At 47.3% G+C, this 27,470-nt stretch overlaps 1 protein-coding gene across 1 annotated transcript; it reads right to left on the bottom strand.

Moving 5' to 3' along the window:
* Nucleotides 1–279: 279 nt before the first annotated feature.
* On the bottom strand, nt 280–23,793 carry CHAF1B (chromatin assembly factor 1 subunit B). Its single transcript, XM_082655030.1, has 14 exons — nt 23,739–23,793; nt 22,869–23,063; nt 22,310–22,442; nt 20,502–20,619; nt 19,869–19,972; nt 16,316–16,412; nt 14,542–14,626; nt 13,034–13,127; nt 8,665–8,734; nt 8,478–8,569; nt 4,632–4,779; nt 3,183–3,614; nt 1,240–1,334; nt 280–670 (listed from the first exon to the last, which is right to left on the bottom strand). The coding sequence occupies exons 2-14, from the start codon at nt 22,992–22,994 to the stop codon at nt 549–551; spliced, it is 1,716 nt and encodes a 571-aa protein (XP_082511156.1). The 5' UTR covers nt 22,995–23,063; nt 23,739–23,793; the 3' UTR covers nt 280–548.
* Between the last annotated feature and the right edge of the window lie 3,677 nt (nt 23,794–27,470).

Here is a 27,470-nt window from a genome sequence, read left to right as displayed (position 1 = left end):
CTCTGGTGGTGAGATGGGTGATTTCCACCTCCAACGCGTTTTTTCTACTTCACTCTTTACTAACTTTCTAGAATGTGCATTACCACCTTTAAAATCAGAAAGCAAACATAACAAACTTCCAAAAGTTAATCAACTATTTAGAAGCTAAAGTGATCTAATAATCAAACACTCTAAAATTCAACAGAATAAACTTTCTCGAACCACCTTCTCTAATTCTAGCTGTGGAAGGAGTCCACCCATAAAGTGTCTGTACTTTCACACAAGTATTCCAAGGGGGGGGATTTACTGATTTTCACACTAGGTAACATTGAACCGTTCCAGTCTCAGAAACTCATCAAAAAGAGAATTTAGTCTATTAAAATGTTCACATATCTGAGGTAAAAATGTGTGCTAAATACAACAGCCAACATATTTCTGGAGGAAATCGGTCCACGCGTATCTTCTGTTACAGAAATCCATTTTCTAGTGTCCGTCAGGCTCCGTCTGATTCCACTGGTCTCAGGTGTGTTTGGTCTTGCCCCTCTCTGGGCACAAGGGGGTCCCCAGACCTAGCAGCCTTCAGGCACATGACAGGTCTCATCAGGGTCCAGACCTTGGGGACCTTCTCTGTGCTCACTGAGTCTCGGCCGCTTAAGCTCCGGGGGACTGACCTGAAGGTCTCCAGGCATCTCTAAGATGTAAGCACAGGGTGGACAAGTGAGTGAAGACGTCTTTAAGTTAAGAGCTGACGTTTACAAACTGAATTTCATGCGCAGACAAGGAACCGAACTGCCTGGCCAGGTCCTCTACGGATCTAAGGAGAAGGTCTACCCCAGTGGTTCTCAACCCGGGGCGACTGTGCCTCTCGAGGGACAGTGGGCAGTGTCTGACGACATTTTAGAGCGTCACAAGTCAGGGCAGGGGATGGGTACCAGCACCCAGGGGCACTGCTAATCATCCTGCATCCACAGCACAGCCCCAGAGCGAGGAATGACCTGCCCAGATGCCAACACTGCCAAGGCTGAGAACCAGCCCGGCTCTACCCGTCTCCCAAATCCACCGTCTGCCTAGCAGGGAGCGCCTTGGCGGGAGGGTGGGCTCCTGGATGAGAATACACACGCAATCAGTGGGTTTAAACGACAGGCCTGGTGAGATGCATCCTTGCTTTCTCAGAACTGACTTCAAGTTGGGTGGTGCTCATTTCCAAAAGAGATGGTATTCTATTTTTAATTATACTAAACCAGTAAGAGTATCACTTACCTGATTGAATTTCTTCTGTGGAAGGGCTGGAAATTATGCTGGTTGGTATAGAATTCAGTGGAGTATCTGTCTTTAAGGGTATTAAGTTTATTCTCCTTGATTAAAAAAAGAAGTAAAAGGCCATTAGTATCATCGGAATGGTTTGCATACAATACCAAATGTCAAAGGAAACATGTAAAACTTTCAGCTCATATCATGCAAGGCATTGAATATAATGTCAATATGCCCCCTTACTTAGTAACTAAGGATCATGTATTAAGTTAAACCATCACATAAATAAGAGTCAGCTTAAACCTTAACCAGTCATCTAAGTTTCAAAACCCGTGTTTTCTGAACTACCAATGACATGCTAAACACTCTGCTAGATGTTTCCTACATAAGCCTATCAGACATGGCTTCCAGTATGGAAAGCTCCAAAATATAGATGGTTCTTTTTTTAAATCCACAGTCTTAATTCTCAACAACTATTTTTTTTTAAATTATAACTGCAAGAAGCTCGCAAGAAATTAAGAGGGGAAAAACTTCAATACCGAAAATGTTTCAAAGAACACTTTCCCACTCCCTTCCCCCACTTAAAAATAAATTTTAAAAACACTGCTAGGGACTTCCGTGGTAGCACAGTGGTTAAGAATCCGCCTGCCAATGCAGTCGACACAGGTTCAATCCCTGGTCCAGGAAGATCCCACGTGCCGCGGAGCAACTAAGCCCGTGCTCCACAACTACTGAGCCTGCAATCTAGAGCCCACGAGCCACAGCTACTGAGCCCGAGTGCCTAGAGCCTGTGCTCCGCAACAAGAGAAGCCACCGCAATGAGAAGCCCGCGCACCGCAACGAAGAGCTGCCCCCGCTCGCCGCAACTAGAGAAAGCCCGCATGCAACAACAAAGACCCAACGCAGCCAAAAATAAATAAATTAATTTTCAAAAAAACATTGCTAGTCTGTAGGAAGAGATACAGAAAGAGCCCAGCATTACACCTAAACCACATTATGGATCCGCCAATGAAGTCGCGTGAACGTGGCAGAGCGTGTGGGAGGCGTGCAGTGCTCCCCTCATCCCCCGCCACGGACCCTTCCCCAGGCCGCCTCCCAGTGTTGGGCGGTGGGCCGGGGAGAAGGCTGTGTGCAGGATCACAGGTGTCCAGGGAAGGAAGCCTGGAGGCCAGCTGCTGCCTGATGACAGGGGCCATGCTGGGCAGTTCTGTCCGCTCTGCAGTGCCAGCCGTGAGCTCGGGCACATTCACCAGCCAGACGGGCATGAACAGGGGAGAAAACAACAGCAGCACCACCTGGAGGCTATTCAGACCCGAGGTGCCGCTCACCATGATCCAGTCTGCTGGACACGCCAAAACCCCGTGGAGGAGGTGCTCCTTTGACTTCCTACCTATTGTAAGTGCCTGTTACCGTCTGGGCAGGAGAACACGGGTAAATAACGGGGACACGCTTCCTGCCCTGGGGGGCCAGTACTCTAACTAGGGAAACAGAAGCATAAATCAAACACCTGCTGTCGAATGCGACGTGTTGTGACACAGAAAAGGGCTGAAGGGACATCCAAATGGGTCTTCTGGGAGGACTCTAGTGTCACCCAGCGGAGCAGGTGTCCAGGGCGTCCCCAGAGGGTGGAGGCACAGAGGCCTCCAAAGGCAGAGCGTGCCCTGGGGACCTGACGTTCAGAGCACGCGGGACGAAGGAGAGTGAGGGGTCACCGTGCTGGATGGCAGGCTGCCACAGAGCCGGTGACGGGCCGGGCGAAGAGCCGGGACCTCACCCGACGGGGAGGAAATGGAGCCAACAGAGGTCTGTAAGCAAGGAAGCGGTACTCTCAGGTCTGACGTTAGGAAACATCTGTCTGGCAGCTGTGTGGGATTTCACCTATGCGAGGGGCTTTCGGCTTATCCTGTCTTTTGACAAGGCAAGGCAGCTTCTGTTCCCATCACAGCGCTCACCGGGGTGTTGACTTGCTCCAGGCCTGCAGCGTGTTCAGAGTGACCCTCCGGGATGCGTGGGCTTTCACATTCTGACTGCCGGGCTGCAGGGTCTTCTCCTCTGAGGGCCCTGCCAGGAAGCCTCTGGCACCGGGAGCGGTCACAGGGGTGTCCTTGGCCGCCGTGGGGGCCGGAGACTGTTTCGCCTGAGGGGGCGTTGCAGAGGGGCTGCTGGGGTCCCGGACTCTGCTGCTGGGGGTTCCCTCTCCCAGCCTGGGTCCTGGCGAAGACCCTGGGTGTGTCTGACTCTTGGTTTTCTTCGCTGTATCGGGAGTTCTCACACACACAACTGGCTTCTCTTTCAAGCGAATTCCGAGCTCATCCTTCTCGAACGTCACGAAGGAACAGTAACCATCCGTGGAAGAGATGGCCAGGAAGGCCCCGTCGCTGGACCTGCATTCCCGAAACAGAATAGAAAGCGAAAAACTTTACCGAAGTCTACAGGCCACTCTTAGCACCCTCATCACTGGTGAGGAAATGGAAGTTCAAGCAAACTCACAAGCTTTGTCTGAAGGCAAAGCCGTCAAGGGAAAAACACGGCTGAGAAAGGATCTGTGCGGGCTCCTCCCTCACGCCCTTTCCCTCCCAACCCACCCCTGCTTCGTCATCAAATTCACCGGAATAAAGGTGAGATGACCTTTTTTTTTTTCTTTTTTTTTCCCTCCAAGATAAAAAGAAGATGAGGGCTTCCCTGGTGGCGCAGTGGTTGAGAGTCCGCCTGCTGATGCAGGGCACACGGGTTCATGCCCCGGTCCGGGAGGATCCCACATGCCGCGGAGCAGCTGGGCCCGTGAGCCATGGCTGCTGAGCCTGCGCGTCCAGAGCCTGTGCTCCGCAGCGGGAGAGGTCACAACAGTGAGAGGCCCGCGTACCGCAAAAAAAAATTTTTTAATAAATAAATAAATAAAAAGAAGATGAAAAGAAGATAAAGAGTGATAAAGAGCAAGAACTATATGGTAGGTGGCCAGGCCCAGCCTGGGCCCGAGCACACAGTGGAGACAGAACTGGGAGCCCAGGGGTGCTGAGAACCCCAGGCAGAAAGGCGAGGGCAAAGTGACCCCTCAGGACGGGCACAGTTCTGGGGCCCCTCCTTGTCTGTGCAGCAGGGGCCCGCATGTGTGGGCTTCCTCCCAGAGGGCCTGTCGAGTCCCCACAACACCAGGGACCCCGGGCCTCCCCTTGGTTTATGAGAAATAGATGAACCACATCACAGTCTGCACGGCATCAACACCCACTGCAGTCACAACAGGAAGCAGTACTTTAGCAAGTTAGAAACAGCTTTCCTTTTTACATTGATTCCTTTAAAAAAACTGGTAAATAAGGGCCAAAAAAGCCAACTGTAGGACGAAATGCTCCCTGACCTGAGGGGCAACTCCAGGGGAATGTACGCTGTCTCCCCCATCCACTCACCAGGAAATATCACTCAGGGTGTGGTAATGTATGTTAGACACGTAACCAAACGGGAACAGCTGCTGGGTGTCGTACAAAAGCACAGAGTCTTCAGAAGCCACAGCAAACACCAAGCGGTAGGGCAGGCTCACCAGCTCCACACCTGGCTCTGGTGACGGGCGAAATCAGGAACAGAAAGTCAAACAAGCAAAAGCAAAGTTCCCAAAGAAAACAAATTTTCCCCAAAAGCCCTCTCCCCAGGGACGTAAGTGATGTAACTTTACTAAATGCTTTACGGAAGAATTCAGTTTTTGTATTATTTTATATAGGAATATAAGAATTAAGGAGACCCATGCAGGAACCAATAAGGACACTGTGTTATGATTCAACACTCATGGGAACCTGCGGTTCAAAAGGAAGAGAAGAGGGCTTCCCTGGTGGCGCAGTGGTTGAGAGTCCACCTGCCGATGCAGGGGACACGGGTTCATGCCCCGCTCCGGGAAGATCCCACGTGCCGCAGAGCGGCTGGGCCCGTGAGCCATGGTCGCTGAGCCTGCGCGTCCGGAGCCTGCGCTCCGCAACGGGAGAGGCCACAGCAGTGAGAGGCCCGCGTAGTGCAAAAAAATAAAATAAAATAAAATAAAATTTAAAAAAAAAGAAGAGAAGAAAAAGTTGTGTGAATGAGGCAAGTCACCCTGAGGGGTCACCGCCTGCTAAGGAAACATCAGGGTCACATAGAAGCATCTCATGAAGTGATGTTTTAATGCTGTCAAGTTAATCATAGTCATTCACATAAAGGATTAGAAACTTAAAAACAGCTTCTGCGTCCGGCCATGTAGTAACAGAGACCTGACTGACCCTTCACCTGAAACAATTAAAATACCAGGCAAAATACTGAAACGGGTTTTTTTTAAGACACTGTCCATTAGGCCATGAAGAACAGCAATCCCTCAGAGACAGGAAGCGAGAGAGGTGAGCCCTACGATCACCTCCGTTTACTGCCTGGAGTTTCCAGGCCCAGCAGAGGTGGAGGGAACGCAGGCGGCGCCTGGCAGATGCCCTGAGCTGGGAGGCCAGGAGGCCCAGGTGACTGGAGCGTGCGGGTGGAGGGGCAGAGCCAGAGCCCCAGGGGCCTCGAGCCTTCAGCTGAGTGCTGACCAGTGCCGCACGCGGGAAAACTAGCCAGGGCCGGAGCGAGGGCCACGGGAAAGAGAGAGCCGTCCCTAAGGAAACCGTAAGCAAAATGAAAAGACTATCTACATGGGAGAAAATATTTGTAAATGATGTGACCAACAAGGGCTTAATTTCCAAAATATATAAACAGCTCATAACAACTCAACAACAAAAAAAACCAACCAACCCTATCCAAAAATGGGCAGAAGACCTAACAGACATTTCTCCAGAGAAGACATACAAATGGCCAACAGGCACATGAAAAGATGCTCAACGTCGCTAATTATTAGAGAAATGCAAATCAACACTACAATGAGGTACCACCTCACACCAGTCAGAATGGCCATCATCAAAAAATCTACAAACAATAAATGCTGGAGAGGGTGTGGAGAAAAGAGAACCCTCCTACACTGTTGGTGGGAATGTAAGTTGGTACAGCCACTACGGAAAACAGTATGGAGGTTCCTCAAAAAACTAAAAATAGAACTACCATATGATCCAGCAATCCCACTCCTGGGCATATACCCAGACAAAACTATAATTCAAAAAGATGCATGCACCCCTATGTTCATAGCAGCACTATTCACAATAGCCAAGATATGGAAACAATCTACATGTCCACTGACAGGTGAATGGATAAAGAAGATGTGCCCCCCCCCCCCACACACACAATGGAATACTACTGAACCATAAAAAAGAACAAAATAATGCCATTTGCAGCAACATGGATGCAACTAGAGATTATCACACTAAGTGAAGTCAGAAAGAGAAAGACAAATACCATATGATATCACTTATAAGTGGAATCTAAAATATGACACAAATGAACCTATCAGTGAAACAGATACAGAGTCACGGACATAGAGAACAGACTGGTGGTTCCCAATGGGGAGGGGGTCAGGGAGGGATGGAGTGGGAGACTGGAGTTAGCAGATGTAAGCTTTTTTATATAGAATGGATAAACAACAAGGTCCTACGTATAGCACAGAGAACTATGTTCAATATCCTATGATAAACCATAACAGAAAAGAATATTAAAAAAGAATGTATATATGTATAACTGAATCACTTTGCTGTACAGCAGTAATTAACATGACACTGTAAATCAACTATACTTCAATAAAATTAGGTAATTAATTTTTTTTAATAAAAGAGCCACCCCTGAAGCTCACACAAGGCTAGAAACAGCACATGTTCCCACCAGCGAGAGTGGAAAACCGCCCACTTCATGGGCATCAATTAGAGCATCCAGGCGGCTCTGCCTCCGTAGTGAAGAGATTAGCCCTAGACTAAATGCCCCTGTGATCCCACCTGACAAAGCCTAACAGCAAGACCCCTAAGACGCAAAGTGTTTCCAAGCAACCTCACTGCATCCCAGAATAAAGCTCAAGGATATTTATAAGGATGAAAAATATATCCGGAATCCACTAAGGTAAAATCCACAATGTCTAATAAAAAATTATCAGATGGACTTCCCTGGTGGCGCAGTGCTTAGGAATCCGCCTGCCAATGCAGGGGACACGGGTTCGATCCCCGTTCCGGGAAGATTCCACATGCCGTGGAGCAACTAAGCCCGTGCGCCACAGCTACTGAGCCTGCGCTCTAGAGCCCACGAGCCACAACTACTGAAGCCCACGCGCCTAGACCCCGTGCCCCGCAAAAAGAGAAGTCACCGCAATGAGAAGCCCGCGAACAGCAACGAAGAGTAGCCCCCACTCGATGCAACTAGAGAAAGCCCGCGCGCAGCAACGAAGACCCAATGCAGCCAAAAATAAATAAATTAATTAATTTTTAAAAAATTATCAGGCATTCCAAGAAGCAGAAAAATATGACCCATAATGAGGAAGAAAAAATCCATCAAAACCAATCCTTTGTACACAAAGCCATTAAAAGAGTTATTGTAACAAGTGTATTCCACGTGTTCAAGAGGCAAGAGGGAAGGTGTAAGGCAGAGGTACGTGAGGAAGACCCAAGCTGAACTCTAGAAGTTCTAGACTACACCGTCACAGAGAGAAAATACACTGGCTGGCACCAGGGGCAGGTGACACGGAAGAGCAGTGAACTCAAAACAAGCTGTAGGAACTATCCAGAGAGGAAAGAAACACGTAACAGAGCATCAGTAAGCCACGGGTAACTTCAAACCGTCTAATACGTGTGTAGCTGGAGCCCCTGAAGAAGAGGAGAGAGAGGGGGGATGGCAGAAAAAGTATCTGAAGAAATAACTGGCCAAGTTCTCCAAATTTGATGAAAACTATAAACTCGTAAATCTAAGAAGTTCAATGAACCCCAAGCACAAGAAACATAAAGAAAACGGCAGCAGGCACACCGTAATCAGATTGCTGAAAGCCAACTGATAAAGAGAAAAATCTTAAAAGCAGCCGGAGGTGGAAAAACAGTGAAACAAAAATCCAATTCATATAATTTTCCCATAATTTTCACTGCATAGGAAATCACTAATAAATGACATTCAACCTCCTTCAGTAGAGAAACAAAGCTAGTATTTTTAGCCCTTTAAAGTTGCTTGCAGCAAAGAAAGTGTATTCTAGACAACGCAAAATCTGACACGTATTTTGATAACATCAGTCTTTGCTCTCAAGACTGACCAAACTGAACCAACCCACATACTCACCTCTCCCCACCCACCCTGGTGACCTGCCTCAGAGAACGTGACACACCCCTGTGGCTCTAAGGTACCTGCTTCCACCACTGGCCTCAGCTCAAAGTAGACGGGGCAGCAGCGGACAGCGAGCGTCGCCTTCCCAGGACACGGAAGATGGGCGATAGGCCTGCAAGATGAATCGTGGTTTTGCAAAAAAGCACCGTCACTCAACAAAAGCAAAAAGAAAGGGTAAACATTTCAAATATTTCTTCAATTACATACCTTTTAAGATTTTTCCTGGAGAAAACATAAGTTGTATTTGTTACGTTTTCACCCGATTCCACACATCCAGCTGGGGAAGCAGTAGAGGAAGGCAAGGCCATGTGTTATTAAACTGTTCATCAGCAAAGACACATGAGCATCAGTTCTGGTTTGTAAAAGATTCTCCCCGGAACATTATTACCTGGACAATGTTTCTGTGACTGAGGACAAATGCAAACACCCTGTCCTTGCCTGGGCTCAGCCCTTTACTCCAGTTCTACCCACCTGTCACCTCCCCAAGGGGCTCAGCTGCCCCAGAGCCCCTTCCAGGCCTGGGTGGGAAGAACATAAAGCAGGGAGCCCTGACCACAGCAGACCTTTGCCTGCGAATCCAGCCAATTCCTGCTAGTGAAGTGCTATGATCAGACCCCTGGCTCTCTGTCCCCTGGATTGACCTCAGTTGCCACCCAAAACCTGAGACTCAGGCCTTTTCCCATCAGCCTGATGGAGCCCAAAGGCTGCCAGGAGACCAGCCCTCTGCTGACATCTCCAGCCCCTGCAGAAGCTGCCTTTGCCCTGGGGAGCAGCCCACATCTGAGAGCCCTTCTACACTCACCTCAGGCTGTACTCAAAACCAGGTCAGATCCTGTTGGAGAATGACCGTCACACACAGTTGCTCTTGGGAGCATCTCCCTGTTTTACGTTAACATTTCCTCACACACACACACACACACACACACACACACACACACACACACACGTATGTAATCTTCCATGTGACCATTTCATACCCGCTTGGGGGGGGCAGCAGACACAGCCAGTAGTCTTTCTACTCTCTTCCCATCTCACCCCATCCTTCCATCCCCAAGTAATCCATTTTAACAAACCATCAGGTCATTCTGTATTTCCCCCATGCTCACATAATTGTTCCAACCAGTTATAACTCAATCGCTTGTATATTCATATGGTGGGTTTTTTAAATCTATTTTACAGAATGGGGTATTATTTATACTTTTGCTCATTTTGCTTTTCTCAGTCAATCACTCATGACAGTTAACCTGCGTGACACTAATGCACCCTTTCTTCAGTAGCTACCTACTATGCGCTGGTCTGAAAATACCGTAATTTATTCACCCGTTCTCTGTTAACGAGTATTGTTTTGTTTTTGTTTTTTTACAACTAAGAGCCACGCTTGGACTTCCCTGGTGGCGCAGTGGTTAGGAATCTGCCTGCCAATGCAGTGGACACGGGTTTGAGCCCTGGTCCAGGAAGATCCCACATGCTGCGGAGCAACTAAGCCCGTGCACCACAACTACGGAGCCTGCACTCTAGAGCCCGCGAGCCACGGCTGCTGAGCCCACGCGCCACAACTACTGAAGCCCGCGCACCTAGAGCCCGTGCTCCGCAACAGGAGAGGCCACTGCAATGAGAGGCCCGCGCACCACAGCGAAGAGTAGCCCCTGCTCGCCACAGCTACAGAAAGCCTGTGCGCAGCAACGAAGACCCAACACAGCCAAAAATAAATAAATAAAATAATTAATTTTAAAAAAGAGAAAGTGTCATTTAAAAAAAAAAGCTATGCTTGCAATAAACATCCCTGGACATACACTCTTATGTACTGTTTTCATTTCTTAAGGAAGTGAATGTCAGACAAGGGGCGGATTGGCTGAAGAGTACATGCATTAAACGGTTACCAGACTGCCTTCCCAAAAGGCTCTAACAATCCACTCTCTCTCCAGCAACAGCCATACACATGCCCATCAGCGACAGATATTTTCACGTTTTTCCAGCCTGAAATGAATAAAGGGATACCTACTGATGTCACATTAACCTGCGTTGCCTTGACTGTCGGGTTTCCGAACACCTCCCCGTGTGTGCCAGTTTTGCACCAGATTTGCTCTTCTATGAGCCGCCTTGTTGTACCTTTCTCTCGTTTTTCTCTTTTGGGTTTTTCTCCTTTTGTCTTTTTGTTCTTCTTGCCAATTTGGAAGAGCCATTGTATATGATGTCTGTCAGCGCTCTCGTTTCTGTACCATAACCATTATTTTCCAGTCCCATCATACGACTACTGATTTTGCTTACTGCGTCTTTTGCCATACAAAAGCTCTACATTCAAATACAGCAAAGTAGGTCTATCATTTAAGAGCTGCTGGGTTTCCAGTCTTAGTTTGGTCTTCCCCAGTCCTAGAATGTCCTCCTAGATTTTCTTGCAAGTGTTTTACATTTTTACCATTTTTAAGTATTGAATTCACCTGCAGTTTATGTTATTTATTTATTTTTGGCTGCACTGGGTCTTTGTTCCTGCGCGTGGGCTTTCTCTAGTTGTGGTGAGCGGGGGCTACTCTTCACTGTGGTGCGCGGGCTTCTTATTGCAGTGCCTTCTCCTGTTGTGGAGCACGGGCTCTAGGTGTGTGGTCTTCAGTAGTTGTGGCACGCGGGCTCAGTAGTTGTGGCTCGCAGGCTCTAGAGTGCAGGCTCAGTAGTTGTGGTGCACGGGCTTAGTTGGTCCACGGCATGTGGGATCTTCCCGGACCAGGGCTTAAACCCGTGTCCCCTGCATTGGCAGGTGGATTCTTAACCACTTTGCCACCCAGGAAGCCCACCTTATCCATCTGATAAGCTAAGAGTCCAATTTAATTTTTTTCCAGACAGCTGGACACTCCAGAACCATTCACTCAAAAATCCATTCTTCCCACTGAAATACCACTCAGGTCACCTATTAAATTCCCTTTTATCCCAGAATCTATTTCTGGATTCTCTGTTCTGATCCACTAAGCTATATGTTTATTCCTATACCAATACCATACTGATTTGATAACAATAGCACTACAGAATCTCTGACATTTAGACAGGAAAATGCCTGCTCAAGTATTATTCTTATCTTTCATACTTTTTTACTATTCCTTGCATTTACTCTCCTAAACAAATCCGAGATGTCATCCAATTAAAAAACCAAAAAACCGAAACAAACCAACAACAAAAAAAACCTTAAATGGGATCCTAATTGGAAATCAATTATCATGTTAATTTTTAGAACACGAAATCTCTCTATTTGTTCAGAACTTGTTTTATAACCATCAATAAGACCTTCTAGTCTTCTTCATAAAGGCTCTATGCCTTATTAAATTTTTTCCTATGCATTTCCATGTCTTCTGCGTTTTGCACTGTTACGAATGGAACAATTATCCTTTTCACATTTCTAAGTACTTATTCTACTGTAGCAGATACAGATTTTGTGTATTTTATAATATCTATCTACCTTATCAAATTCTTTTTTTTATTCTGAGAGTATTTTTTAAATCTCTTGGATTTTCTAGAAACACAAACCTATCACAAAGTTTTATTTCTTCTAATCTCTGTAATTTCATTTCCTGCATTTATTAACACCACCAAGAATAATAATGGTGGCAGCAGATAACCCATCTGGTACCCGATTTTAAATGAAAATATTTTTGGAGCTGCCATTTAGGAAAGGACCTGCTACTGAGTTTAGTAAACAACTTTAAATATACTTAAGCAACTACTTATTCTTGGTCCTGGGACCCCCCCCCCCCCCGCAGGCCAATGTCATTCCCACGTGTTCCCCAATGTCCTTTTACAGCCTAACCCACACATGTGTGTATGATTCACACACTCTTGGGGTCTCCTCTGCCCAGCCTGGCTGGGACACTTAGTGGCAAACCTGACCTGTGCCCTCCCGTTTGGCCCAGCCCCGGGTCATGTCATCGTATCATACACAGGATGGTATCTGAGCCATGGAGAGCAGGGGACGGTCTCCTCTGAGACCATGTTGGCAACAGCACTGCCCTGGATAATCCTGCTGGACTCAACCTCTCACCCTCCTGCTGAAAATGACCCTGACGTGTCCTTGCTGATTCTGCTGACCTGTCAGGCTTGACCACTACACTCCCACAAGTTATTCCAACCAGACTTGTCTGTGCCTAGACCCTGTCACAACAGGCTGCTTCATTAAGAATAAAAATGATAAAGGCACTTTATCATTAGTTTTAGAACGATGACCTCCACATACATGTCTAGGGAAAAGGCACTCATTAAAATTTTTTTTAAGTTGAATTTGCCTAAGGGAGTATGTTTATCACTCTAGTCTAGTGGCTCCCAAACTTGTCTGTACATTAAAATCACTAGAAATCTTTTTAAAATTCCAAAACCCAGACCATACACTCCAAACCAATTAAAACACAATCTCTGGGAGTGGGACCCAGGTACCAGCACTTTTTGAAGCTCCCTGGAGGTTTCAATGTGCGGACAAGTTGGGGACCACTGCTTTCATCAGAATTCCCTGAGCTGCAAAGAGCATCACAAAATCAGGAGCACAGACACCACCACCGCTGCTCTCATGCCCTTAAATCAAAAGCTTTGTTAAACACACCTGGTGTGAGGAGCAAAGATCCATCAGGAGTGAAACTAAGTCTACGAAAGAATGATTTCATGCTGTCGTCATGGAACATCCGGTAACTTCTCGCCTGCGGCACACAGAGTCTAAACGTTATTCCAAACCTTCGCATTCACAATAAGGGCTTACCAATTCCTATTTTTTTCTCTACACGTTGTCATTTCTTACTGACATAGTAATAAATGAAACTGAAATAAATTACATATCAAATAATCACGCAAGTCTGCAAGGGCAATCACTCGTGAACTGATCTCCCATTTTTGTTAAGGAAAGCTGTGTGTGTGTGTGTGTGTGTGTGTCTACGTGTCTGTGTGGTTCTATACTTATTATACAAATAACCCTCTGTAAGAGCACACACCACACTGTCAACAGTGGTCTGTCTGGGGAATGAGACCGGGAAAAGGCAGGAAGGTGACTAGGAGCCCTTTGCTTGTTATCTGTGTGTTTATGTTTAGAATCTCCAACCGAATGAACCCTTTTTAAAAAGAAAATAGTAATCCTATCATCTTTTCAGACAACATTTCTTGAACACCTGTGTGGAACAGTCTTTGCTACCATGCGCTGACACTTTATGAACACTAAGCATTTAATCCTCAACCAGGCGTGACCCTCCTAACTACCCATGTGACCTCTCAGCGCCGGCCGGCTCACAAAGCCCACTCTGCCTCACGTGCTGTCCCAGGACTGGATTTGCAGCTCATCTCTGGTTTTTGTTGTTGTTGTTTGTTTTTAACTTTATTGAAGCAGAGCTGACTTACAATGCTGTGCTAACTCCTCCGGTACGGCAAAGTGGCTCAGTTATACGTGTGTGTATTCTTCTCCATTTTCTTTTCCCGTCTGGCTTATCACAAGACGTTGAATACAGTTCCCTGTGCTACACAGTGGGACCTTGTTGTTTATCCGCTTTGTTACAGTAACCAACTTGCTCCCTTTCACCTACTAGGATTAGAGTGCTATCTTCATTTACCAGTTCTTTCAAAAATCAAAATCCTTTCCATTCCTGAGTACCAGCCCGATGGCCAGAGAGTCCCCCTCCACCTGCCAAGAAGGTGTAGCGTCGGTGCTGGATCCACCTGCCTTCCTGTTGCCTAGTGCTGTGGGCTTCCTAGTCAGTGGTTCCTGAACCTCACTGCACCTCAGACTGTGAGGGCCCTGCCTGCTTCAAGCCAAGTGAATCACAGCTCTTGGGGTCGGGCCCAGGCACCCGTATTTTTACATGCTTCCCAGGTGACTCCATAGTTCAGCCAGGGTTGGAAACACTGTCCTCCACCATCACCTCTCCCCTGGCCCCCAGACGTCCACACCTCCGTACAGGCCAGCCCAGACCACCACACTGAGACTTGGTGGTCTAAGAGGAAGTCATATTGCAGTTCAGGTGTCGGGTCCTGGAAACCAGGGGTGTAGCTACGAGCGATGGAGGAGCTCACAACTTCCTAAGTCCCAACTACAGTACGGCTAAGATGGAATGTCAAAACATTTTGTACCTCTCCTTCAGCCCCTACTCCAGACAGCATCTTTGAGACATTAAAAGCCACACGTTTCTTCAGTGTGCTGTACACCCTCAGGATCCTAAATAAAGAAGAAAAGTCTGATTTATCTCTTCTAGTAAACGAATTATGTTTCACAGAGAAACAATCTATTACCAGAACTGAAGATTGCTTCAACAACTTTTGGCCTGCAAAACCACTGACCAATGACTTTCACACTTAACTGAATGACAGAGGCAAATATTAACAACCAGAAGGATATCACTAACTAAGTGGGGAAATACGTCATAATTTCATTCTCTATTGAATGTTTCAACTTGTCAATGGACATAAACTTGTAAGCCTGGCCTTATTTTTCAGGTCTTGGGCATCTGGCTTAGTGGCCATCTGTATGACTGCAGTGAAGTTTATTTTGTGTGGAACGGTCTCGCCCTCAGGGATTTGCAGGAGTAAGGAAAGCGGCAGCAAGTAAATTGGTTGTTGGTAGTTCATATTATTCCCTGAGCTAATCAAATTGTTTCACTCCTGACTGCCTGAATAAAACACATATACCAGGGGACTTCCCTGGCAGTCCAGTGGTTAGGACTCTGTGCTTACCACTGCAGGGGGCACAGGTGCGATCCCTGGTCAGGGAACTAAGATCCCACAAGCCACTCGGCATGGCCACACAAAAAAAGAACAGAAAAACCCACGTATACCAGAAAATAAATGACATTTGGAATGTTACAGGAGATTCTACGAAAAATAAACACTTCCTTAGTGCTTTCATTCCAGCACCATTTGAAATTCAGTTTGTTATAGTTAAAAGTAGTTGGATAAATATTATAAAGGACTATTATGACTGGTGAGTGATATGCTTGGCATCCCTGGTTTTTTTTTTTTTTTTAATTTTTTGTTCCAGGAACACAATTAAATTATTGTGTTTAGGGCTTCCCTGGTGGTGCAGTGGTTAAGAATCCACCTGCCAATGCAGAGGACACGGGTTCAAGCCCTGGTCCGGGAAGATCCCACATGCCGTGGAGCAACTAAGCCCATGTGCCACAACTACTGAGCCCGCACTCTAGAGCCTGTGAACCACAACTACTGAACCCACGTGCCACAACTACTGAAGCCCGCGTGCCCAGAGCCCGTGCTCCGCGACATGAGAAGTCACCGCAATGAGAAGCCCGTGCACCGCAACGAAGAGTAGCCCCCACTAGCCGCAGCTAGAGAAAGCCCAAGCGCAATAACGGAGACCCAACGCAGCCAAAAATAAAATTAATTAATTAAAAAAATATATATTGTGTTTAAATGTACCGGTAAACACAGCAACAAGACCTCCTTTCAGAGAAGACAAAATATCTTATTTTCATATTAATTTAAATGGAGTTGTTAAAATCACTATAGCAGTAAACTCTAATAAAAAAAATGAAATAACTATCCAACCCTACCACTAGTTATCTCTTCTTGCTTAAGTCGTATTTATAAAAGACTTTTTCTTTAAAAGTTGCCCAAGAAGTTTAAATTTAATTCAAAGCTATTTCTGCATTCACTCACCCACTCAATAAAGATTTATTAAGTACTAACTTCGTGTAAGGCTCTTGTCCTAATTAGTTGCCAATTTCTTATTATGCTGTAAGAATAGCAGTAAAACAAAACGCTTTATACGAAACCAAGAATGAAAGAATCAAAGCCAGACTGTGGCTTACATTGGTTAAGCTGTAACAAAAATACCTCTGAAGAAAATTTCAAGCAAACAGAGGTGAAAACAACTTGCCAAATACTAACTTACCTGTCACAGCTCAGGGTAGCAACATACTGACCCAAAGGATCCCAGGTTACTCCTTGTACATAACTTTTATGTTCATTAAAAATTGAGATCTTTTGTCCTACGAATAAAGCACACAACACACACATTACCAAAACCCACTAATGCACAAATGGTATAAACTACAATTTAAGTATTGTTCCTTTATGCCGTTCCATAATTCAGCAGTTGGTAACTTAGACTCTACCAAACTCCACGTCAGGCTCTGGGGACCAAAGATGACTTCACATGGCCCCTCCTCCCAGGGAGCTCACAGCTCATGGTGGGGACAGACCCACCACCAGCATGCGCACTGTGACACAACGCAGAGAAGAGGGCAGCTAACAAAGCCGGGGTGAGGTCGAGGAGTGAGCTCAGAGTTTGGTTCTCCAGGTCAGGCAGGATACATGGGGCCGATGAGGAGAGAAGAAGGTATTCTGAGCAAATCCACGGGGTGAAAGTCAGTTTAGGCCACTGGAGCAGTGACAAGTAGCCGAGACTGCTGGTGTGTGCAAGACCCTCGTGTGCAAGGAAACGGTTCTGGGGGTTCATGGTGTGGCTCAGAGCAACGCTGAGCTGGGAAGGGACCTGCATTATAAAGATGAAACTGAGGGTTGAAGAGAGCACAGAGAAGTGTCACTAGTTAGGAGGTGACAGCAGACCAGGTGAGAGATGAGGGCCTGAACCAGAGCATTGTGACCAGGGACGGGAAAAGGGCTTTGGGGGAAACATTTAGAAGATAAAACCAGCAGCACACAGAGATTACCCGGATAAAAAGAGGAGGGAGTTAGGAAGCCTTGGCCAGTCTTAAAAAAACAAAACCCAGGGAATTCCCTGGCGGTCCAGTGGTTAAGACTCTGCACTTCCACTGCAAGGGGCGGGTTCAATCCCTGGTTGGGGAACTAAAATCCTACATGCCACATGATGAGGCCAAAAAAACCAAAAAAACAAAACCCCAAACCTTCTTCTCTGGGGAGCGGTCTACACCCCATCACTCGCTCTCCCGACCACTCACTCAACCCTCTGCCGTGGGCTCCCTCCCGCTCCTTGCCTGCCCCACCCTGGCCCTGAAGTCGCTGGTGACCTGCCGGTGACTTTACACACTGCACAAATGTCAGGCTAACTTTCCTTCCCCCTCCCCTTCTTGAAGGCCTTTAGGGGAGTCTGCTGAGATTAAGGTGGCCAGGGGTGAAGAAGAAGGCTAAGGAGACCTACGGAGGTTTGGGGGAGCTGCCGGGGAGAACAGGAGTGGGATCGAACCTCACAAGCAAAAGGGGTTGGGACCCCAGGACCCCATCGGAGGCTGGTGAGGACGAATTTATAGCGGCCCAATATGCAGGGTGGCCGGTTTGTGACCAGCTGTGCTCAGCCCGGGACCAGGAGACTGTCAGTATTGTAGCACCAATCCTGGGCTGGGGTTTTCTTGGTACCGTCGGGTGAAAGAAAAGGGTCTATGTACATAAATGATCCCCTTGGGGAGCAAAGTGGAGAGAGAAAATAAGAGGTCAGACGGGCCGGCAGAGCAGGAATCGAGAGGGCTCAGGGGACCTGAGGGCTCTAGCAGGAAGCAGGGGTGCTGAGGGGCCTGAAGGAGGCGTCTTGTCAGGAGAGCAGGACGCCTGGCTACGACGTCACTGTCAGAGCACTTAAGTGACAGGCCTTCAAAGAAGTCCAGCTGCAGAACAGTGGACTGGCCGACAGGACAAGCGTGGATCAAGCGGGCGTTCTTTCTAAAGGGCCACCTTGAAGATTATGACACAGACTTTGGAGGAACTAAGGTGATGGGCAGAAGGAATCACAGCATGTGAACTTCCATAAATAAAAACGTACCGACTCTAAACAATTTTGCCCACATTACACGTTAAGACAAAAAAAACGATGGAGGCCTAGGACGTGGTCTTGATTTCCACGCTCCTCAAAACCGCTCCTCCCCCCCACCCCGCTACCTGCTGTGCTGTCCTGGGAGAGTTTGCCACATGCCAGCCAATGACATCTTTTTAAAACATAAGTAAGGGACTTCCCTGGTGGCCCAGTGGGTAAGACTCTGCATTCCCAAGGCAGGGGGCCCGGGTTCGATCCCTAGTCGGGGAACTAGATCCCGCACGCGTGCCGCAACTAAGACCCGGCGCAGCCAAAATAAATACGTAAATAAATAAATAAATATTTTTAAAAAAATAAGCGAAATCACATTAGTCTACTGCTTAAAACCCATCAGCAGCACGTGGTCACACCTTGGTTACAATCTGAGACCCGACCCTGTGGCCAGGACCCACCACCCTCCAGCCTCAGGTCCCCCCTCCCTCCTGCTCCAGCCGTCCGGTGATTTCCTGCTCCTGGGACACAAGCAGCAGCTCCGGCCGCCGGGCCTCTGCACATGCCGTTCCCATGAAATAATGCACACGGCTTGCTCCTCGGATTCATTCCAGTCTCTGTTCAAACTCCACAAGCTCAGAGAAGCCTTCCCAGATCACCCTATCACTCCCGGACCCCTTCAGAGCGCTATCACTTCCTGGCATCATACGTTTGTGTATTCGTCTGACACCCCACTAGGACGTAGCCATTGTATTCACGCATCCTCCAGCACCTGCAAGAGTGCCCAGCCTGCTGGCAGTGTTCAAGATCGTTACAACTGGCTTCAGGGGGTGCTGATGGAGTGTCAACAGACACTGAAATTACCCAACACACGGCCAGATTTGGGAAAAAGAAGACAGTGACACTGGTCCTCCCCATTGCCGAGTGTCTGGGATTGATAAGAAAGAGCATGACGGAAATGAGGCAAGAGAGAGGACGCTTCAGCTGGACCGCACAGAACGAAGAACAGAGGCCTCTACAGCATGGATGAAAACTGGGCTGATGCAGTGCTGACACCACAGGGGATGCCAATGCCACTGCCTGACTCCCGACCTGGGCACTTGGGTTGCAGGAGAATCAGCAGATAAAGAAGAAGAGAAGAGGTTTGGGAGAAGACATCAAGCTTGAGTACAGGACTGCAGGGGGTAAAAGTGGTCAGGCGTCAGCCACCACTGGCTTTTGGCATTTCACTGCTATTTTCATCCTACGGTAACTTCTTACATGTTTATTGTCCCCTCAACCAGTGAACAGGTTCTTTCAAAGCAGTGAGGTGTCCCTGGCTTGCCTTGATGTCCCGAAATGGAAACCTGATCCCACCGACCCCAACATCGAGCATGCAATGCCTCACTGATTATGACTTGCTAACTTCCCGAGACCCTAAGTTCCAGGACGACAGGGATCAGCCGTATGCCGCCCCGCCGGCCCCGTCATGTCTGCTCCCCCAGGCGTGTGCGATCTACCTTGCTTTGGCACCAGCAACTCATGACACCACTGCTAAGCCTCATACATTCTGACTTGGCCCTTAAAAATGCAGTGGATCCATGGCATATGGGGCTAATCCCTAACCTGTCCTGCCAAACACCTATTCCAGTTCACTAAAAAAACTCCTCTGAAGCCTTTAAAGGTTCGGCTTTTTAGACACTTAGAATAGTCCTTCCCCCGATAATAACAAAAACATATCAGCTACCTTTACTGACATCCCATATGATGGCCGTGTTATCCACAGAGGCAGAAGCCATTAAATTCCCATCGGTTGCCCAGCAAATATCATACACATCTTCTAAGTGGCCCCTAGAATCCAAAGAGGAGAAAAAGCAATTCTTGTCTCAAGGAGAGAAAAAATTGTCAAAAATTTAAAAGCACACTCAGGGACCATACATTACAGTGGGACTTTAGGAATTTCCACTAGAGCTATATTAGCTATAGCTATAAACTACTACCTTCAAGGATATTTGTATCTTTAAAATTGATTCAAGTTTACTAAGGAAAATTTTATAAGACAAACTAAGAAAATCCATTTTAATCATATTTTTATCTTTTAAACTATGCCCGTATTACTGTCTTGCATAAGTAAAAGTTTTAAGTGAGCTATAAAAGTCAAAATGCGGGCTTCCCTGGTGGTGCAGTGGTTGGGAGTCCGCCTGCCGATGCAGGGGACGCGGGTTCGTGCCCTGGTCCGGGAAGATCCCACATGCCGCGGAGCAGCTGGGCCCATGAGCCATGGCCGCTGAGCCTGCGCGTCCGGAGCCTGTGCTCCGCAACGGGAGAGGCCACAACAGGTCATAAGGATAAATCCCTCCCAGGCCCCTCCCGAGGTTACCTCAGTGTTTTTACGACAGTCCAGTTCTCCTTGTTCAGCTGAGCCTCATCATCATCCTGAAAAGCGATCTGTTCTGGTTCCTTGTTATCATTCACCTTCCACAGAAGAATGACAGCATCTGTGGAGCGAGTCAGTTAAAGATAAGCCACGCTTTACAAAGCATGGCTCCTTCACTTCTGGATTTTTAGGGTATTAAATAATATCTATGTTGTTCAATAGACACTATGGCCACAAGGATTTACGTCTAAGAATTTGCAGGAAAAGCAAATTTGCCTTCCGAACAAAAACTCCAAAATCAAACTCATACCAGATCAGAGCTATACAAGGTCTCCTTAAACAGAAGTGTCCCCAGGCCAGCAAAACACTACTGCAAAGCGACTGACTACATTAACAAATCCACAGGCATAACCTGTAAGTGGCCGAATAAGGAAACAACAGAGGCACCAACGCAAGGGTTGGCAAATCATTCCTAGCTGTGTAACCTACGGCCAGTCACTTCCCATCTTGATGCCTCGGTCTCCTCACCCGTAAGATGAGAAGGATAACAGTGCCTAGCTCATCAGCTATCGTGAGCATCAAATGAGGCAAATGCATAAAGCACTTACCCCACGATGCCCGGCACATGGTGAGCCCTTGCATGTGTCAGCTGTTAACACCATGGACGTGTCAGATCCCTTAGCGTGATGTCACCAATTGTCTGAGTCCTCTAGCTCCCCACGTTCTGACGCCACGCTCACCACATAACCTTCTGACCAAGACGTGGCTTCCCTTCGAGGAATGCCCGAAGGAGGAGAGTGAAGGAGCCGGTGGTGTGGACACACACGTTCTCTCTCTAAATTCATTGGAATCCGGGGAGCTTGGCTGAGATGAGACTGGCCCTGACGGACCGGCACTCTCCACGTGCTGACTGACTGACAACAGGTTTCCGGGCCCTCGAGGCCAAAGGACCTGGGCTGCCCTGTGCGGCCTCACAGAGGACGGCCCGCCAGCCTCCCCACTGCCCCCTGTGCTGCTGCCACTCCCCACCTCCCCCCTCGACGGAAACACTGGACATCAGGGCACTGAATTCAACCAGGCTTCTTTCCCTCCTTCTTCAAACAACATCTGAGATTTCTTCTTTCTTTTTATTCTGGCTTCTAGACTATCTTAGTTTTAGAGCATGATAAAAAGATTTACTTCTTCTGTATCATTTTATGCCATTTAAGCGCAAGCAGCAAGGGAATTTCCTGGCGGTCCAGTGGTTAGGACTCCGCGCTTCCACTGCAGGGAGCACGGGTTCAATCCCTGGTTGGGAGCTAAGATCCTGCATGCCGCGTGGCACAGGCAAAAAATAAATAAATTAAAAAAAAAATAAGCACAAGGAGGAAATATGAATCAATCTACTCCCACCAAAGAAACATAATTTAGAGGGTTGTTTAGACTATACTCCCTAAGCCAATTAATTCATTAATTACAGAGAGACATGGAACTGACTGTGATCACTTACAGATGCTAAACTGACAGCCAAACAAGGCCAGGCCAGTTGCCTTGGGACTTAGAATGGTAAGCACCTACCTACTTGTCTCCAATCGGCCCAGTGAGAGCAAGTGGGAAAGCGGCCGTTTTCAAACAGGTCTTCTCGGTTTAAGCTTTGCATCCTCCACCCCTTCACACTCCCCACAACATTATTTTACTAAACTATCTAAATGACAGATTGAGAGGGTCAAGCGACCTCTAAAATAACAAAGTATGTCTAGCTCAAATCTCACTCTTCAATATGAGACACATGGGTATCTGGTTTCTGAAGAATCTTGAAGTACAATACTCACCATCCCCTCCTGATGCTAAAACTTCCCCACTTGGAGAAAAACGCACGACATTGACAGCTTTGGTATGGCGAACAAGATTGGACAAAAATTCAACAATGGCCTTTCCATCTGGTCCTTTTTCTACCTTCCAGATCTGCTGATACGAACACATTCATTCAGAGAAACGTATAGTGAGCACGCACCATACTGTACCGACGAAAACATCACTACGCTGATTTTCAGAAAGAAAATTTAGTCTTTCTTTTGAAATGTAAGAGGAAGGAACTCCTATCTGAAACATAAACCTACAGTCCCATTGCCTCCCACCTCTTTCTTGTGCAAACTGTTTCCCAGGAGGAAACTGGCTCAGGGTTCTACAGCAATGGGCATCCGGTGACATCACCCCAGGAAGAAAGGTGCTCTCCTTTGCTTTCGTTGTTGACTCAAGGCCCTGAGAATTTAGCCCTCTGGGCTACATAACTAAGTAGTGTGTGTCTGTTGACACTCATTATAAATAGAAGAGTGGAGAATGCTGCTTCAATAGTGCTTCCCTGGGCCTTTCTGCCTCGGCCCCATTTACCCTGACAGCGGTGTCCACCCCCGCGGAGGCCAGCCTGTGGATCCTCCCGGCGGCTCCGTGCTGGAAGTCCAGGCTGTACACTGGCTCCTTGTTATGCCAGGCGATCTCACAAGTGATGAGTTTCATCCTCCTGAGTCTTCAAGGGGCAGAATACCGTTCCTCGGGGACCGTTCTTTCTCCAAAGACAGAGGAAAGCTGAAAATCGTCGGTAATGAGGTGAATATTATAGCAGGATCGACGTACTGAGCGCTTAGTAGGAGCCAGGAACTCTGCTAACCGTTAAAAACGCACGCTGCGTTGGGAGAGGATGTTACTGTTGACGTCTGACGTTAACACCTAGCAAGTTTCACCTAAAATGGTTCGCTGAGTCGTGGCTGTTCAGTTTATTCTCCTGCTACCTCCGGAAAAGCAAAATGGGACACCCGGGCAGAGGAAATCAAGGCACCGGGTCGGGCCTGGCTGGGCGCCCGCGCCCGCTTAGTGGAGGCTGCCGGGCGAGCCCGGAGAGCTGGGGGCGGGCCGCCTGGGGGAGTGGGCCGCGTGGGAGGGGGTTACCCGGGGAAAGGGGCCGGGACCGCGGGGGAGGGGGCTCTTTGGGGGGAGGAGGCCGCCCAGGGGAGGGGCCTGTCCGGGGAACGGACCGAGGTCGGAGGCGAGAAGGCAGCTCCCTTCCCGCTGGGCCCGGGAAGCCGGGACCGGACCTGCCTGGGAGGAGGCCGCTCGGGGCCGGGGCGGGGATCGGCCGCGCGGACGCGCGCTTTTCAGGAGCTATCCCGGGTCCTCGCGGCCGGCCCTCAGCGAGAGCCTCTCGCCCCCCAGGTCCAGCCGGGAAACCTCGGGGACGCGGAAGCCAGCGCGGGGAAGCCTTACCTATAGGGACGTGGTCAGTCCCCGCGGCCGCCAGCTCCCGCCGCCGCGCGCGCCGCTTCCCGCGCGCTGCAGGCCCCGCCTCCGCATGGGCGGGACTCCCGAGACTCTCCGCCTCCTCGTGGGCGGGACTCCCTGGAGGCCCCGCCCCGCCGCAGAGGCTGGTCCAGCGCCGCGAGTCCTGCGAATCTGGGCTGGATCCCGCGGGTTTATTAATTCCCTGCGGACAGATGCACAGGTGGAAGAAATGGGGAGTCCATCGAGTCATTCGTTCAATCACTTATTCCCTTGTTAATTCATTCTTTTAGGAAACATTTACTGAGCATCTGCTATATGCGGAACCCTGTGCCAGCCCTGGATACACAGTGGAGAGCCCAGCTGACTCAGACTTACCCTCAAGAGAATTTACAGTCCGGTAAAAGGAAAAGAAGAGCCGTCCTGTAGGACAGGTGGGGAGGCTGTAACTCTTGAGACCCGCCCAAGACTACCAAGTCTTTCACTGGTGCAGCGAATATTTGACAGCTGTAACCTGTATCAGGCCCCCGTTTTGGTCACTGGTGTTTCAAACATAAATAAAACACAGAAACAGTCTTCGGGCTTCCTGTCATGTACACAAATAATTATAATTAAAAAATAAAGTGAAAAGGAGTGTGAAAGGAACAATGTGCTCTTACAGTTCTGAGTGCGAGGTTATTTTGAATTTGAAGGCTCAAAGGAAGTTTGAAGAGAAGGGGGCATTTAAAGTGGGCTTCAAGTGATAGAGTTTCGGATGAGCAGCTCTGGGAAATGAGAATTGAAGGTAAAGAAACTCACTGTTGACAACAGAGGCACAAAGGAGGAGCAATGGGACCTGGCAATGAATGGGAAAGGATGGATGGGTCAATGACCCAGAAGCCTTTGGACATGAATAAGCAAGTCATATGCACATAAGTTTCAAAGGCAGTTTCAACTCTCCTTCTAAATTAACTGGAATCCTGGTTGCATACATTACTCTGGGAGCTTCCCTGAGATGAGATTGGCCCGGATAAATGGACAATCTCCTTGTGCTGCCTAACAGCAGGTTTCTGGGCCTTCAAGGCCAAGGGGCTTTGTAAACTGAGGGCTACCCTGTGCAACCTTGCAGAAGACAGCTTGCCAGCCTCCCCCAGGTGACTCTCCCACTCTTCACATTTCCCCTCCTCTCTCTCTCTGGATATCTTGGCCCTGAATTCAACCAGGTCTCTTTCTCCTTTTGCAAACAAAAACTGAGATTTTGGGGTTTTTTTAATATATTTTAAAGATATATATTGGCTCTAGATCGTTTTGGAGCATTCAAAACTATGTGATTGTTCAGTACCTGGATTGCTTACAGTATACCTCAATTAGCAGATGTGGTTACAGACACTTTTTAAGAACAGAATTTAACATTTTAAAGTGAGGCTGTAAATCAGAAGGCAGAAATAGATGCAGCAGGCCTTTTGAAATGGGATAATTTTCCAAATGTGACATTTTATCTGTGAGTTTCCCAGAAGGCCAGGAAAAAAATCCCTTGTGATGCATAGCCTTAATTGATCAAAGGAACATACAGGTTCATCTGAGGAGCCAATTCTTCCTGGCTTTTTAAAACAATTTTCTTTTGGCATTTTTAGGAAAAAGAATTGACATGGATTCTTATATAAATGCTGGTTGATGCTTGTAGCCGGTTTCATGAAAGGTATAGAAATTGTCTACAGATGGATGTCTCATGTTGACAAAAATGACAGGAGGCTCCTTAAGCCTGTTTCCTACAGAAAGCTAGGATAATGTAATCCAGATATGTAGTTTTTAGATGTTCTCTCTTGAGTCATGGCTAGGATTTCGAGAACTTGGACTGGGAATGACTAATATGTACTGTAGATAATCCGATTGTTTGAAAAGCGCACATAAGAGAAAAAAAAAACAAAAAGGAAAATCCCACTCCTATGTATGTACCGAAAAGAAATAAAAGTAAAAGCAAGGATGCAATTAGATATTTATACAGCAGTGTTCATAGCAGCATTAATAGCAAAAAGTGGAACCAACCTAAATGTCCATGGATGGATGAATGGATAAACGAAATATGGTACATACATACAATGGAATATCATTCAGCCTTAAAAAGGAATGAAACTGATACATGCAACAAGATGGATGAACCTTAAAAATGTTATGCAAAGTGAAATAAGCCAGACACAAAAGAACAAATATGGGGACTTCCCTGGTGGCGCAGTGGTTAAGAATCCGCCTGCCAATGCAGGGGACATGGGTTCAAGCCCTGGTCTGGAAAGATCCCACATGCCGCGGAGGAACTAGTCCCGTGCGCCACAACTACTAACCCTGCGCTCTAGAGCCTGCGAGCAACAACTACTGAAGCCCGCGTGACTAGAGCCTATGCTCCACGACAAAAGAAGCCACCAGAGTGAGTAGTCCCCGCTCGCTGCAACTAGAGAAAGCCCACGCGCAGCAACAAAGAACTAACACAGCCAAAAATACATAGATTAAAAATAAAAAGAACAAATATGTTATGATTCCACTTCTATGAGGTACCTAGAATAAGGAAATTCATAGAGACAGAAAGTAGAGGCCACCGGGGGGCAGGTGGGAATGAGGAGTTATTGTTTAGTGGATACAGAGCTTATTTGAGATGACGAAAAAGTTCTGGAAAAGGATAGTGGTGATACTTGCCCAACAATGTGAATGTACTTAATGCCACTGAATCATACACTTAAAAATGGTAAAATGATAAATTTTATGTAATGTATATATTTCCACAATAAAAAAATTAATGCGTTAATATTTACAACACATACACACACAAATATTACCGGAGGGATAAGTTAATGAGGATACAGATAAGACAAGATTGACCGTGAGTTGGAAATTGTTGAAGCAGAGTGATGGGTACACATGAGCTCATTGTAATAGTTCCTCTATTTTTTAAAAAAAATTTTATTGGAGTATAGTTGGTTTACAATGTTATGTTAGTTTCAGGTGTACAGCAAAGTGAATCAGTTATAGATATATCCACTTTTTTAGATTTTTCTCCCATATAGGCCATTACAGAATATTGAATAGAGTTCCCTGTGCTATACAGTAGGTCCTTATTAGTTGTTGTTTTTTTATTAATTTATTTATTATTTTTGGCGGTGTTGGGTCTTCGTTTCTGAGCGAGGGCTTTCTCTAGTTGTGGCAAGCGGGGGCCACTCTTCATCGCGGTACACAGGCCTCTCATTATTGCGGCCTCTCTTGTTGCGGAGCACAGGCTCCAGACGCGCAGGCTCAGTAGTTGTGGCTCACGGGCCTAGTTGCTCCATGGCATGTGGGATCTTCCCAGACCAGGGCTTGAACCCATGTCCCCTGCATTGGCAGGCAGATTCTCAACCACTGTGCCACCAGGGAAGCCCAGTTGTCTATTTTATATATAGTAGTGTGTATATGTCACTCCCAATCTCCCAATTTATCCCTCCCGCCCACCACTTTACCCCCGGTAACCATGTTTGTTTTCTGCATTTGTATCTCTATTTCTGTTTTGTACAGAAGTTCATTTGTACCCTTTTGTAGATTCCACATATAAGCAATATCATATATCTCTCTCTGACTTACTTCACTCAGTATGACAATCTCTAGGTCCATCCATGTTGCTGCAAATGGCATTATTTCGTTCTTTTTTATGGCTGAGTAATATTCCACAGTATATATGTACCACAACTTCTTTATCCATTCCTCTGTCGATGGACA

This window comes from Grampus griseus (assembly GCF_964374135.1).
Source record: "Grampus griseus genome assembly, chromosome: 5".
Taxonomy (NCBI): Eukaryota; Metazoa; Chordata; class Mammalia; order Artiodactyla; family Delphinidae; genus Grampus; species Grampus griseus.
This window is presented reverse-complemented; position numbering and strand designations above follow the sequence as displayed.